A 16442-nucleotide genomic window follows, 5' to 3' on the forward strand; every position below is an offset into this window, starting at 1 on the left:
ATATTAATAATAATTCTGACAGTTGTGCCATATTTCATATAAAAAATCACTTAACCCCATCAGGTGTTCTCTCTTCTGTACCATAAGGTCACACTTTTTTTCATACTGACACACACAGTCTTTTGCTCACTTTTCCCACTGATGCTCACAATCTTATGCTTCTTACTGTCTTCCACCCATTGTACATCATCATTCGCTCCACATTCCTTACTCTCATTCAGTGAAATCTTGCAGTCCATCAATTTATCACGTTTCCTGTAAACAGACATCTTCTCACTTCTGTCGTTTATCCTCTCCAAATACACACCTTTCACATTTCTCAAGGCATACACCACACTCATGACAGTAAACTATCTTCTAAACTATCTTTAAAAATCTATACCCTTGACTACTTTGGCTACCCAATGCACTATTCTTTCTCTCACTGCCTTTTTACCTTTGATCACTGTAATTTACAAAATGCACAAAATGTGACTAACAGCCAATGAAGTTTAACATATTTTTCAGCATGCGCTGACACTACCCAGTGAATGCATGCCACTTCCATTTCAGATGAGCACATTTTCACACAGATTATACAGCATATTAATTGCAACTTTTTCAGTATAATGTTATTTGTAAAATTAGCATTTGTAAACTGTATTTATTATTATTATTATTATTATTATTATTATATAAATAATATTATTATTATTTGACCTCCATGCATTCAGACTTATCACAAGAGATACCCACTGTTACACACAATGCTCATCCAACTGTCCCTTAAACTGATTCATTGTGTATACATTCACAACACACTCAGGCAATGCATTCCACTCGCCAATCATTCTCCATTCAAAGAACACAGTCCTCACTCCTCTGCTCACACCCTTCTTATATTTGCCGGCCTGATTGGCCGAGTGGTTAGCATATCCGCTCTCCAGCCAAATGGCTGCAGGTTCGAATCCCACCGTGGGCATGGATGTTTGTAATTGCTGTGAAAGTACCAGTGGTGGTAGTCGGTGGTAGATTGCGTTGGTGTTAGGGGATGAAGGTTGGCGGAGTAATGTGACAAAGAGTTGTAGAGTAGATGTCCTCCCTCGATGAGTCTTTGGACTCCCTGGAGGTGTGATGTAATAGTAATGATGTAATAGTATTATAGTTTCCAGCAATGGCCTCTTGTTCTACCTCCCCACTCCCATTCTATGAAAAAATCATTTCTGTGTCAAACTGATAACAACCGCTGATTAGATTTTATGTCTCAATCATATCCCCCCCCTTCCTCTTATTCACAAGGCTTTGCAACTTACATTCTCTCAATCTGTCCTTGTACTCCACAATCCAAAACTATTGACCACCTTTGTGAATCTTCTCTGGACCTTTTCCAAAATATCCTCATCACCATGAAAACCTGGCAACCAAATCTGTGCACAATAATCCGTATGAAGCCTGATCAAAGCCTTATACAATGGCATCATAATCTTTATTTCTGCATGCTAGGTTCTTCCGCATCTATTTCATTATCCGATGTGAATCGGATAATGAAATAGAGGGGCCACCTTGCATGAATTGTCTTCACAATTCATGCAAGGTGGCCCCTGAATTTCAAGTCCTTGTTCACTGTCACTCCTAGATCTTTCATCTCCTCTACTTCCTTTAAAGTTTCCCCACCAAGTGTATACTTTACATCCCATTGTCACTTACCAAATCTCAAAACCTTACACTTTGCAACATTGAATTGACAGTTTCGGCTACCTGTCCATTTATGCATTCTGTTTAAGATCTTCTGTAAGGTTATTACATTCCCTCAACTCTGCATTATTCTCCCCAGTTTTCCATCTGCAAAAAGCTGCATAACAGTAGTTAAACCCATCCCAATATCAGTAAGATACAAATTGAACAGCAATGGTCCCAAAATCGATTTCTGCAGTACACCGCTATCTTCCTATTTTGGAATACTCTACCCCTATATACAACTTTTTGATATCTATCTGACAACCAGTCACTGATCCAACTCAGAAGTCTGTTATCCAGTCCCATTTGTTTCAATTTATTTAACAGCTTGTCAAGTGGCAGTCTATCAAAAGCTTTTGAAAAATCCAAGTACACAACTGTATATGCATCTCCCCTGTCTAAGGTATTTTTCACCTCATTATTATTATGATTATTATTATTTAGGCCTCCAAGGAGTCAAAAGACTCATCGTGGGAGGTCCTTCCTAGGAAACAAGTCTATCAAGACTCATTGAGGGAAGTCCCTCCTAGGAAACACAAAGTCTATCATAGCACTCCTTAAACTCATTGACTGTTCTGGCTCTCACCATTCTATCAGGCAATGCATTCCATGGTTCAACCACCCTCCATTCAAAGAAACCATTCCTCACCCTCTTGCTCACAGTATCCTTTCGTAACTTCCAGGAATGGCCCCTTGTCATCACTCCTTTCCGTGTTCAACCAAGCGAGAGAACTCCCCAGTGTCAACCCTGTAACCACCTCTCAACAGTTTGAAAGTCTCGATCATATCACCTCTCCTTCTTCTATCCACCAAACTCTGCAGTCCACATTCCCTCAGCCAATCCTCATAACTAACAGTGTACAGTCCTGAAACCATCTTTGTTATCTGCCTTTCTACCCTTTCCACAGTTAATTTATCCCTTTCAAATCCTGGGGACCAAATCTGAGAACAATAGTCTAAGTGTGGTCTGATCAGGTTCATAACTCTTTTATCTCAGCAGGTCAGCGTCCTTCTCATTATTGCAGCAATCTCCTGTGTGACCTTCACCACCTTTGCAATATGTCCCTGAATTTCAGGTTTCTATCAATCATCAACCCCAGATCTCTTGTCTATCCTACTTCCTCCTATAAAGTATGCAGCATCCCATCGATGTGTCCCAAATCTCAAGACCTTACATTTTGCTGCTTTAAACCGACACCCCCAATTCATTTGCCCATCTGTCTAGCTTATTCAAATCATCTTGCAGGACTACCCATCTACGCTATTACTTATAATCCTTCCCAGCTTCACATCATCTGCAAACAACTGAATATCCCCTTGCAATCCACTGACAATGTCATCGATATAAAGGTTAAACAATATACGACCTAGTACTGAGCCCTGTGAGACCCCACTTGAAACCCTCTGCCTCCTTTAAACTGCCCCATCATGCACAACTCTCTGATACCTATTGGACAGCCAATCCAGAATCCAGTTGACCAACCTGACATCAAAAGTCATGTACTGCAACTTAAATATCAGCTTATCATGTGGAATCCTGTCAAATGCCTTCGCTAAATCCAAGAAAATGGCAATATATGCCTTTCCCTCATCTACTGCTCTTGTAACTTTATTATAAAAGGCTAGCATATTACTAAAACAAGAGCGCCCCTTCATAAATCCATGTTGAGTCTCACAGATAACATTACACTCATCTGCCAAATGTTGTATACGGTCCCTAACTAATTTCTCCAAGATCTTAACAACTACCGATGACACACAAACAGGCCTATAATTAGACACTTTCAGTCTGCTACCGCCCTTATGTAATGGCACTATCTTACCTTCCTTCCATTCCCTGGGCAACTTTCCCTTAGCCAGAAGTAAGTTAGTAAAACATGGTCTCCCTTTAACAAATCCATGCTGATAACCACAGAGAATATTGCTGTTATCGACACATTTCTTTATCCTACTTCTTAACAATCTCTCCAGTACTTTCCCTACAAATCCAGATTGGCGTATAATTTGAAGCTATAGTGTTATCACTACCTTTATGCAGTGGAACAGTTTTACCCTCCTTTCACTCCCTTGGAACCTGTTCTGTTGTAAGACTCTTATTAAACAGGTATGCCAATGTTACTGCCAGTTCCCTGGAACATTCCCTTAAGATGCATGATCATATGTCATCAAATACTATCGCCTTATTGACATCAAGTTATTTATTATCAGGCTATTTATTTCCTCAAATATCTCCTGCTCAGTTACAATTAAGCTATCCTTTCCTATGTCCTCTACACTTAAGTTCCTCATGATTCCACCCTGATCAGGATGGAAATACCCTTATAAACTGATCACTGATTATCTCAACAATGTCTTCTGCAGCAGTTACCATTCTACCATTTTCATCCATTAACATCATCTTACAATGATCATTTTTTTCTTCTATTTGCTACATATCTAAAAAATTCTAAGGTTTTTCTTTGTCATTAATGAAAGCTTTTTTTTTTATTCACCTTTATATTTCGCATGTTCAAATGACTGATTAATATTGATTCACATATTTACACCTTTAAGTAATTCAAATATACCATCCAAATATAGTATTCTCCTTAACTGTTGTTTTCTAATATATCTTAAACAAATACATGTAATTCTCCCACCCCCTTCCTGCCCATGCAGATTTAGTTACAATTGAAAAATCCATTATAATGTGTAAAGAGGAAATTGTGGTGGAATGAGGTGTATTCTCTCAACCTGCCAAAAGGTGAAGATGATGCTCGGAGGTTTTCAAACCCCCTAGAGTGAATGTGTTAACCAAACAGTCTACATTAATCACTGGCTATCATATAAAATGAAATACTACTAAAATGCTCACAAAACATTAAACAAAATGTTTAACCATCACTCTATAGGATGGGATGGAGTGTGACCTTTATCAGGATTTTCTTCCATCTCAGCTACGAAACACACACACACACAGAGAGAGAGAGAGAGGGAGGGAAGGATCTGGAACACACACACACACAGAGACAGGCAGAGGGAAGAATCTGGAAATTCCTGATAAACACTTAGAACAAAAATGATATTAAAGCAACTAATAACCCCAAGAAAGAACATACTAATAGCAGAGTTATGAAGGAAATTATGTTCTTATATTCCTATATCCTCATCTGTTCTTTCTTGTTGTTATATCAGTTGCTTTAACATCATTTTTTTCTAGTTTTTATCAGAACTTTTAGTATGGATATGTCATCCGAATTTTTTCAGAATTCTATATATTAAAAGAAACACAGTTATGTGTTTCTTTTAATATATGGAATTTATATATATGTATGTGACATAGGAGAGACGGAATGAGAGAGAGGTGTGGCAGTGCTAGAAGAGGAGAAAATTGAAACAGTAGGAGAGAGGGAATGAGAGAAAGAGGTATGGGAATGAAAGAAGAGGAGAAAATGGAAACAATAGGAGAGAGGGAATGGTAAGAGGTATAATGTATGGGGGACTCAATGATCCGTAGTGTTCAAGATAGGATGCGTGAGAAGTGTTTGCCAGGAGGAATGATAGAAAGGGTGGCTTTGTCAGTTAAGAGAGGTGAAAGGGTGGATGAGATGATTGTGATGGTGGGAAAAAATGACTTGAGTGGTGGTGTAAATAGGGCAGCGAGAGATATGAGATTCTTGCTTGAGGTGGTACGAAAGAAGACAGAGAGGAAAGATAGTGTGTGTGTGTTGCCTAGGTATGATAATGATGAACTGAGCAGAAGAACGGTAATATTGAATGACATAATAGCTAGAATGTGTGACAAGAGAGGACTGGAATATGTGGATGCTTGGAGTACATTTGAGGATAGAGAGGAATTGTATGCAAGAGAACCACTAACATTTGAATGAGGAATGACGTAGGCATCTGGAGAGATTGCTGTTCTGAAAACTTCGGTGTGTCCCAGGGAGGATGGTAGCAGGGGGTAGCCTCTTGTGGGATGTACTTGGGAGAAGGGGGATGACATCAGATAACACTGAGCCCAGCGGAGTCTAGAGGGGATAATGCTGGGTATGGAAGCAACGGCATTTATATGCTATATACTAATACCAGGAGTATCTGGAATAAGGGAGAGGAATTGGTGGCGCAGACGTGATCCCAAAAATTGTTGGGATCACGTCTCAGTGATCCCAATAATTTTTGGCCATCAGCCTGGCCAAAAATTATTGGGATCACTGAGACGTGGTTGACAGAAGAGAATATAATAACAGGAATAGACGTTGCTGGGTACAGCATTTTTCGGCAGGATAGGAAGGGAAAGCATTGTGGTGGAGTACTGCTTATGATAAGTGATGACCTATGTAATCTAAGAGTGGAGACTTTGGAAGGCAGTGACACTAATGATTTTGAAAGCATATGGTGTGAGGTAGAGGTGGGTAAGACAGGATATTTAGTGGGGTATTGCTACAGACCCAGGAGTACAGAGAGGGGGGAACAGGAAATGTTTAGACAGTTGAGTTTGGCAAATGCAAGAAGAATGATTGTTATGGGAGATTTTAACTACAGTAGTATAAACTGGAGAGAGGAAGATGCATGTAGCAATAAGGGAATGGAATTTCTAGAATTCTTGAGGGACAAATGTCTTAGGCAACATGTAATAGAGGGAACAAGAGGTTCAAGAATTTTGGATTTGGTTATAGCATCAGAAGAGTTGATAATAACTGAGATGACATCTCTCCCACCAGTTGGAGAGAGTGACCATATGGTTTTGACTTGGAAAATGAATAGCCATGCAGGAGTATCAAAGAAACGGGAACATATTTGGAATTATAAGGCAGGTGATTATAATAGTCTAAGACATCAACTTGGGAAAGTTTCATGGAGGGAGGAATTGGAAGGTCGGGATATCATTAATGCATGGGAAATTATGAAAGAATATTTGTTAGCAGCAATGGTAAGTTGTATACCACGAGTGAACAAGAGGACACAATTTGGAGTAAAGTGGATGACAAAAAATATTAAACAGGAATTGCATGTGAAAAAGAGGCTGTGGAAGAATTTATATAAGCAGACAGGAGAAGAGAAGATGCATGAAGAGTATAAGACACAGGCCAGAAGAGTGACTAGTATAGTAAGAAAGACAAAACTGGAATATGAGAGGAGATTGGCCCTAAGATCCAAAGAAAATCCTAGGGAATTTTTTAGATATATGGCCAGTAGGAGATGAAATGACTGTGGAAGAATGATATTGTGGGATAAAAATGGGAATAGAGTGATTGATGCAGAGGACATAGTAGAATTGTTCAATGAACACTCTATTGGAATATTTCATCCTGGAGGAGTCAATTTTAATGCTAGAGGGATAGGGAAGAGTCAAGGTTTAGAGATACAGGAGGAGAGTGTGTTACAAATAGTCAGTACTCTGGATGTCAGTAAAGCTGTGGGACTGGATGGTATTTCACCATGAGTTTTTAGAGAATGTGCTAGGGAACTGACAGTGCCTTTCACTTAGCTTTTCAATGAAAGTCTGGCTGCTGGAAAGGTGCCCATGGAATAGAAGGAAGGTAAGATAGTGCCATTGCAAAAGGGCGGTAGCAGACTGGAAGTGTCTAATTATAGACCAGTTTGTGTGTCATCAGTAGTCAGTAAGATCTTGGAGAAAGCAGTGAAGGACCGTAAACAGCATTGGGAAGATGAGGGTAATGTTATCTCTGAGAATCAACATGGATTTATGAAGGGGTGCTCTTGTTTTAGAAATATGCTAGCCTTTTATGATAAAGTTACAAGAGCATTAGATGAGGGAAAGGCATATATTGCCATTTTCTTTGCCTTAGTGAAGGCATTTGACAGGGTGCCACATGATAAGCTGATATTTAAGTTGCAGCAGATGGGTCTGGATGTCAGATTGGTCAACTGGATTCAGGATTGGCTGTCCAATTGGTATCAGAGAGTTGTGTATGGTGGGGCAGTTTCAAGGAAGCAGAGGGTTACAAGTGGGGTCTCACAGGGCTCAGTACTAGGTCGTATATTGTTTAACCTTTATATCGATGACATTGTCAGTGGATTGCAAGGGGATATTCAGTTGTTTGCAGATGTGTGAAGCTGGGAAGGATTATTAGTAATAGTGCAGATGTGGCAGCCCTGCAAGATGATTTGAATAAGCTAGAAAGATGGGCAAATGAATGGGTGTGTCGGTTTAATGCAGCAAAATGTAAGGTCTTGAGGTTTGGGAAACATCGATGGGATTCTGCATACTCTATGGGAGGAGTTATACTCAAGGAAGTAGGGGAGACAAGAGATCTGGAGTTGATGATTGATAGAAACCTGAAATTTAGGGGACATATTGCAAAGGTGGTGAAGGTAACACAGAGGATTGCTGCAATAATGAGAAGGACACTGGCCTGCAGAGATAAAACAGTTATCATTCCATTGTATAAGACCCTGATCAGACCACACTTGGACTATTGTTCTCAGATTTGGTTCCCAGGATTAGAAGGGGATAAATTAACTGTGGAAAGGGTACAAAGGCAGATGACAAAGATGGTTTTTCATGAGTGTACAATAATAGTTATGAGGATCGGCTGAGGGAATGTGGACTGCAGAGTTTGGTGGATAGAAGAAGGAGAGGTGATATGATTGACACTTTTAAACTGTTGAGAGGTGGTTACAGGGTTGACACTGGGGAGTTCTTTCGCTTGGTTGAACAGGAAGAAGTGATGACAAGAGGCCATCCCTGGAAGTTACGAAAGGAAACTGTGAGCAAGAGAGTGAGGAGTGGTTTCTTTGCATGGAGGGTGGTTGAACCATGGAATGCATTGCCTGATATAGTGGTGAGAGCGAGAACGATCAGTGAGTTTAAGGAGTGGTATGATATACTTTGTTTCTTAGGGGAGGTCCTAGGAAAGTGTTTTAGGAAAGACCTAAAAAACCTGTGTTTCTTAGGAAGGACCTCCCATGATTAGTCTTTTGACTCCTTGGAGGCCTGAATAATAATAATAATAATAATAATGTATATGCCATATTAATATATTTGACATTTATTAAAATATGAATATATTTTAATACATGTCATATTTGATTGTTCCTTTGTGTATACAGCACCACGTAATCCAACAATCGAATATGATATTACTCTTCCTGTTTCCCCCCCTCCTCCCATCCTGCAAGAGATTACACGTTTGAAATTGTATCTGATGTCTTTAATGATAAATCTGAATTGGAAATGCTTATTTAACTACAAAGAATGTCTCAATTTTAATAACATACTTGCACATAGGCTGCTGCATGTGTGAAGTACTGTTTTAATGCTTCCTTCCATAAAGTTACAGCTTCACTATTAGAATGATTCATTGACTTGCATAATGCAATATTCTTTGTTTTCTAAAAATTATATATTTTTGTTTAATTTCAAAATTGTGATCTTTATTAAAGCTTAAACTTTGGATTACAGCAAATTGAAAATGCTGAAGATAAAGATCAAGTGATTGCTGATTATATCAGTAAACTTAAAAGTCGGATTAATCCAAGAAATTTGCGACTCTATGTAGAAGCATTCCTTAAGTAAGTTTAATCTCACCTTATTGAAATACTTTATTGCCTTGAACTTTTTGCTTAGTTCTGTAGTAATTTGAACTTGGAAGGTGTGTGTGTGTGGAGAGGGGGGGGATGATAAAATCCTGGAGCATTTCAGCTCAGATAACTTCAGATGAGAGTATATATCAAGTGAAAAAATACACTGGTGTCCAAAAGCTAAAAACGAATGAACTACATTTTTACCTATATATGAAAAAAATTACATTACTACTGCCAAATGTGGAGAAATTTATTGCCAACATATTAATAAATTATATTACACAAAAAACGTGTTGTAAATTTTGTACAAAGTAAATTGCAATACATTATTGGCAAACATTATAAATTTTGTAAGGACGGACTTAAGGAATTAATATACAGCACTTACAAATAACTATGGGGGAGACATTTCAGTATGGATATGTCTTCCGAACTGTGATGCAGATCCATAATGTTGGAACTCCTGAATCACTTTGTGCTAAGCATGTTACAACATTATGGATCTGCAAACTTGAGGCAAACTAGGGTCGTATGTGGGGTGAAGGATAAGTCCTTGTTTGTTTTCTGGAAAGGAATTTCAAACAGCATTGCATCTCCCTATTACATTCCAAACATGTTCTATGGGGTTGAGATCTAGGGAGTGTGCTGGCCACTTGATTCAATTAATATTCTTGGTTTCCAGAAGTATCACCACTGCTTTTGTATGATGTGGTGTGGTGCTGCCATCTGTAAAAATGAATTCTTTGCCTACAGCACCACGGAACAATCGAATATGATATTGAAGAACTTCTTTGCAATATTATTCACCAGTCATAGTCCGTTTTTTTTCCAGCACTTGTAGCTCACTGCATCCATTAAGCATAATGCCACCCCACATACGACCCTAGTGATGCATCTCTCCCTCTCAAGGATAGATATGGCAGATCAAGCACAGACAGATTGAACACATTCAAGAACATTCTTGCAATGGGAAGCAGTACTACTTTTATACCAGATCAAGTATTGTCTAGAATCAGAGAAAAGACTGACAACTAATCTGTAAAGAGTACTACAGGCTGTCACTGTCTTGGCTAACATTGATGGATACAACGCCTCTGAAAGTGTGTTCTACAATGAGCTGTGGATAAAGGGATGCAGACTAAAGGCCTTTGGATGTATAGGCCAACTTGACACAGACATCCTGCCACAGTTTGTTGAGATATCTGCATACCAGTGCTTGAATGGAGCTGACTCAAGCTGACCTGTCATGGTGCAGTGATTTAAATTTTTCTGTTATAACCAAAAATCTATCTTTGTACTCCATGATAGAGTGAGGGCAACCTCTTAGCAAACATCTGTAACACGTTTCATTAGTTGTTTGAAACATTGCCCAGATCATTGGTTTAAAACACTGCCCAGATCATTGGTTTAAAACACTGCCCAGAGCCTGGATACAATGCTATGTGAGCTTCCAAACTCTCTGGAAATATCAATAATCCTGCAGCCTTCTTCAAGCTTTTCAATAATTCTTCTCTGTCTGAAATCATCTAAATGTCTTCTTCAGGACGCTAGTGAGCCAAGCGCTGTGGATGCGATTTGAAGAGCTCCTGATTCAGATAAGTTTTACTAGGAATAATTAAGTATATATGCTTTGTTTGAGTAAGAGCGGATGTAAACGTTGTGCGCTATCGGTATTATTAGTGTGGGGGATTTTTCTTGCCTAAACTAAATTATGAAATCATTATTATCAGACCTAGTAACCTGCAGAGAGAAAAAAAAAAAAAATGGCGGCGGCATTGTCATTCCATGATTTTAATTTAGATTTCAGTCGTTTCGTTAAGTGCGAGGTCTGTTATATGTATTCCTTCGATTACATAAATGATTTGTGGATGATTAGTGCTGATGGAAGAAGGGTGTGTGCAAAGTGTGACCTGAATGAGGAACTGATGAATGCAAATATGAAATTGATGATAGAAAGCGTTAGTACTGATTGTGCCGTGAGTGCAGGTTTGAAAGAGAAGGATGATGAGGGAGACAGGCAAAAAAATGTTAAAAAATCAGGAAAAAAGAAAAAGAGCGATTTGAAAACTGTAACGGATGTTAAAAGGGACGAAAGTGAGGCGGAAAGAAACGAAATTGAGAGAACGAATGAGAGTAGAAATGGCATGATGCAGAAATTGCAAGTGAAAAAAATCGAAAGAATGAATGATGGCGAAAGTTGGACACATGTTGGACTGAAAATACTGAAACAAAGAAAGATGAATGACAGAAAAAGTGAGAAGAATGATAGCAAAAGTTGGACATATTTTAATCCAAAAGTACGGAAACAAAGAAAGATAAATGAGAGTGAAAGTGAGAAGCATGATAGTGAAAGTTGGACGTCTGTTGGACCGAAAGTGCGGAAACAAAGAAGGATAAATGAGAGGGAAAGTGAGAAGAGGGGGGGGTCGAGAGTTAGAAAGTTAGAAAGATTTAACGATAGAGAGAATGTGTCGCGAGATTCAGAAAGTGAATTGGATTGGATGAAGCAAGAAATGAAATGGATGCGGAATGAAATTAAGAGAATTCAGGTCAAAACTATTAAAATAAATCATGATGGCATGAAAGAGTTAACGAAAGATGGCGAGTGGCGTTGTATGGCGACTCCATTATTAAAGGTGTCCTAAAGGATAAAATGCACAAGGTATGTTTTCCAGACAGTAAAATAAGTAGAGTGATTGAGGCATTGAATATGAGGCGGGAGCGAGCAAAAGAGTTAATAGTATTGATTGGTACAAATGATTTGAGAGAGAACAAAAAGCATGTCAAAATGAATATCAGGAGGCTGCTTGGAAAGATAAAACAGAATAGTGTGACAGGAAGGGTAGTCAGTGTGTAGCCTAGGTATGATTGTGGTGAAATGAGGCAGAGACCAAGGATTATGAATGATATTCTGGCTGAAATGTGTGAGGAGATGGGATTACAGTTTGTTAATGTGTGGAATGAGTTTGAGGGATGAAGTGAGCTGTATGAGAGCGATGGACTGCATTTGAGTGGTTATGGTGTGAGTCGCTTGCAGAGACCTGCTGGAAGGTAGAGAAGTGAATAGAAAGAATAAATCAGATCGAGAGGGGAGTGATGTGGAAGAGCAGGAGAGTAAGACAGGAGAGATTGACGAAGTGGATATGAATGGAGAAATGAGTGGTATGAGTATAGAAAATGAGAGAATGAGTGTGCAAGAGGAGCAGGGAAATGGGGAGGCTCAGAATGGACAGGGGTACACAGCGTGAGAAAGGTGGATGCTCCAAGAGGAGGTGAGAGCATATGTAGGCAGGAAAGAAATGGGATGACCAGGAATCAAGAGGAAACAGATGGAATTGCAAAGGGTTCTAAAATGAAGAAGCAGAAAGGGAAATGGCCCCAGTCCAGCATGGAGAGATCACATCGAGTGAGTGGTATCAGTGGAACTAGCTGTAGATCCAGAAATGAGCTGTTGTGTTTGTATACCAATGCTAGAAGTATAAGAAACAAGGCGGATGAAATGGTTGCACTAATTGCGTCTGTTCACCCAAAGATTGTCGGAATAAGTGAGACATGATTAGATGAGGATTACATCCAGACAGGAATAGAGATGGAAAGGTATGATGTGTTTCGTGAGGATAGAAGGGGTAAAAAGGAGGGGGAGTGCTAATGATGATAGAGAAAGAGTTATGTCCATACAAGGTAGAGATGCAAGAGGGAAATAGTGCCAGTGGTTTTGAGGCAGTATGGTGTGAGATAGAGGTGAATGGAATCAAATACTTGGTGGGATGTTGTTATAGACCTGGTAATGTGGATGGTAGTGATACTGAAATGTATAATCAAATAAGCCAAGCAAATAAGAAAAGGGTGATCATTATGGGTGATTTTAATTATGGCAATATAGACTGGAATGAAGAGATAGCAACTGGAAGTAAAGAAAATTAGTTTCTTGAGTTTTTGAGGGATAACTATCTCAGACAGTATTTAACAGAGGGCACACAAGGATTAAGGGTCTTGGATTTGGTCATCTTATCAGAGGATGTAATTACAAATGAGGTGTCAAATCATCCATCAATTGGTGAAAGTGACCATGAGGTGATTACCTGGGTGGTTGCCAGCAGTGCAAGGACCCCTGTGAGAAAAGGGTATATGTGGAACTACAAGGTGGGGAGGGATTATGAAGAGCTCATGAGACAATTTGCAGGTGTAGCATGGAATGAGGAGTTAGCTGTAAAAGAGATCAATGCAGCTTGGAGGATTTTCAAAAACTATTTAGTAGATGCAATGTCTAAATGTATATCACGGATGAGAATGTTAAATAAGGTAGGTGTGAGATGGATTAATAAAGAGATTAAGCATGCGATACAGAGAAAAAGAGCATTGTGGAGACAGCATAAGAGAAGTGGAAGTAACGAATTTCATGAGGTCTACAAAGACCAGGCAAGGAGGGTGACTTGGTTGGTGAGAGTAGCTAAAGAGAGGTATGAACAGCAGTTAGCTAATGAAGCCAAAAAGAATCCTAGGGAGTTCTTTCGATATATAGCCAGCAAAAGAAAGAATGATTATGGAAGGATGACATTGATTGGAGAAAATGGTATAAAGACAGCTGTTGCAGAATGTGTGGTGGAGATACTTAATGAGCAGTTCATAAAGATCTTTCATTCTTGTGAATGTGACTTCATGGAGAGATTGAGAGCAATTGATGATGGGGAGGAGAGACTGACTGCAAGTGAGCAAGAGGTGTTTAGGGAGTTGAGTAAACTAGATATAAATAAGGCTGTGGGACTTGATAATATATCACCGCATATTCTGAAGGAATGTGCCAGAGAGTTGACACCTGCCTTGACATATTTTTTTAATACAAGTCTTGCATTTGGTCAAGTTTTTAAAGAGTGGAAGGAGGGTAAGATTGTGCCACTTCATGAAGGAGGTGATCGAACTCAAGCATCAAACTATAGGCTCTGTGTCAGGAGTTGTGGTTAAGTTGTTGGAGAAGCTTGTGAGAACTAGGATCCAGAGTTGGGTTGACAACAATGGTATTATCTTTGATGGACAACATGGATTTGCTAAAGGGAGGTCATGTTTTAGTAATCTACTTATTTATTACAATAAAGTGACTGCTTTCTTGGACAGAGGAAAAGGATACACACTAATATACTTGGATTTCGCAAAAGCTTTTGATAGAGTACCTCATGATAAGTTGACAGTCAAACTAGAGCAGATGGGGTTGGATATTAGATTAGTGCATTGGATTGGAGACTGGCTATCTGATAGGTATCAACAAGTTGTGTATGGGGGTGCGAAATCCCGGAAAAGGAAAGTCACTAGTGGAGTGCCTCAGGGGTCTGTTTTATGGCCATTACTATTTAACTTGTATATTAATGATATTGGCGAAGATTTGGATGGAGATATTCAGTTGTTTGCAGATGATGCAAAGTTGGGATGAACCATAAAGAGTAGTGAAGATGTTGTGGCCTTGCAAGAAGACTTGAATAAATTGAGTGATTGGGCAAGCAAATGCAGATTTGAGTTCATTGTTGCAAAATGTAAGGTTTTAAAATTTGGAAAACAAAGATATGATGCAGAATTTATGCTTGGTGAGAAAATATTGTTGGAAGTAGAGGAAATAAGAGATCTGTGGGAGATAGTGGATAAGGATCTAAAATTTAGGGGACACATCGCCAAAATTGTAAAGACAACACAAAGACTTCTGGGAATGATGCGGAGGACACTGATGTGTAGAAGTAGGGAGATTCTTGTTCCATTGTATAAGGCTTTGATTAGGACACATATGGACTGTTGTGCCCAGATTTGGTCACCGGGTTTTCAGAAGGATGAAGAGATGTTGGAAAGGGTCCAAAGGCGACTGACTAATGTAGTTTCTGACCTCTGGAATGTTGAGTATGAGGAAAGATTGAGAAGATGTAATTTGCAGAGTCTGGTGGACAGGAGGAAGAGGGGAGATATGATAGAGACCTACAAGTTGGTAAGGGGTTGTTACAGGATCAATGGTGGAGAAGTTCTACAGAGAATAGTGGGAGATCAGGGGAGAACCAGAGGTCATCCCTGGAAACTGTATAAAGAGGGTGTGAGTAGGGGAGTGAGAGGCAGGTTTTTTTCATGCAGAGTTGTGAATGATTGGAATGCCTTGCCTGAGAGTGTGGTGTCTGCAAGGAGTTTGAGTGTGTTTAAGACACGGTATGATGAGATGTGTGTGTGATAAAAGGACCTCCCAGATGAGTCTTTGACTCCATGAGGTCTTGTTTAATAATAATAATTATAATAATGTCTTTGAGATATTACAAGGCATCCAAGTTTGCAACTTTATTCCTTCACAAAAAATGAGCTTCCTTCAAATACAATTTGCTTATTGCAGCCTTTTATCCTGTTGGGTGCGACCATGTGACCCTTTTGGGAATGATTCGAAAATTTAAATGTGCACCCACTTTATACTCAATTTGTATGTCTCAATTTAATAATAATAATTATAATAATGTCTTTGAGATATTACAAGGCATCCAAGTTTGCAACTTTATTCCTTCATAAAAAAAGAGCTTCCTTCAAATACAATTTGCTTATTGTAGCCTTTTATCCTGTTGGGTGCGACCATGTAACCCTTTTGTGCATGATTCGAAAATTTAAATGTGCACCCACTTTATACTCAAAATTGTCAGTTATGCGAATTGCCACTAGCTGATATGTCTCAATTTGCAGTTGAAATCTTCAGAAACTGTTCATCCTTAGGTTCTAGACACCAGAGTATGCAACCCAGAAGCAAATGATAATACAAACATTAATAATTCTAAAAACACTAGTAAACTTTAATACAGGAAATATAATCTGTACAATTAAACAGTAAATTAGAAAGTTGAAACAATGATATTTACAAGGCAAGAAATAACCTCTAAAGTAAACTAAACCATTAAAGGTGTAAGAGCATGATTTAAAACACAACTTATGATTTAAAATGCATCTAAAAACCGATAGATGAAGATCATCATAAACATGAGTATTCACTTGTTTACATTCCAGTGTATACTATTGGTAATATCTGGAACAGGTCAGTTATTTCTTTGAAATTTGGACAGCCTCCAAAATTACCAGGATTCCCTGAATTCATTGTATGAGAAACAGAATACACCAAATTGTGTTTCTTAGACATTGAACTATCTTGCGACAGATTTAATGCATAGAGGATCCTTATTTCAGATGGTTAC

The 16442-nt window shown here is 38.9% G+C and overlaps 1 protein-coding gene across 2 annotated transcripts in view; it reads left to right on the forward strand.

Annotated features, from left to right (window-relative positions):
- LOC150095196 (uncharacterized protein ZK1073.1-like) overlaps positions 1-16442 on the forward strand; it is a 347623-nt gene that overhangs the window by 207185 nt on the left and 123996 nt on the right. For both annotated transcript variants that reach the window (XM_090410330.1, XM_090410331.1), the window contains exon 9: positions 9125-9234. In XM_090410330.1, the coding sequence (XP_090266456.1) occupies positions 9125-9234 (110 nt within the window). The remainder of the gene's footprint in view (positions 1-9124; positions 9235-16442) is intronic.

The sequence above is a fragment of the Typopeltis vanoorti genome, chromosome 20, assembly GCF_054136105.1.
Source record: "Typopeltis vanoorti isolate ZY-2024b chromosome 20, IOZ_Tvanoo_1.0, whole genome shotgun sequence".
NCBI lineage: Eukaryota > Metazoa > Arthropoda > Arachnida > Uropygi > Thelyphonidae > Typopeltis > Typopeltis vanoorti.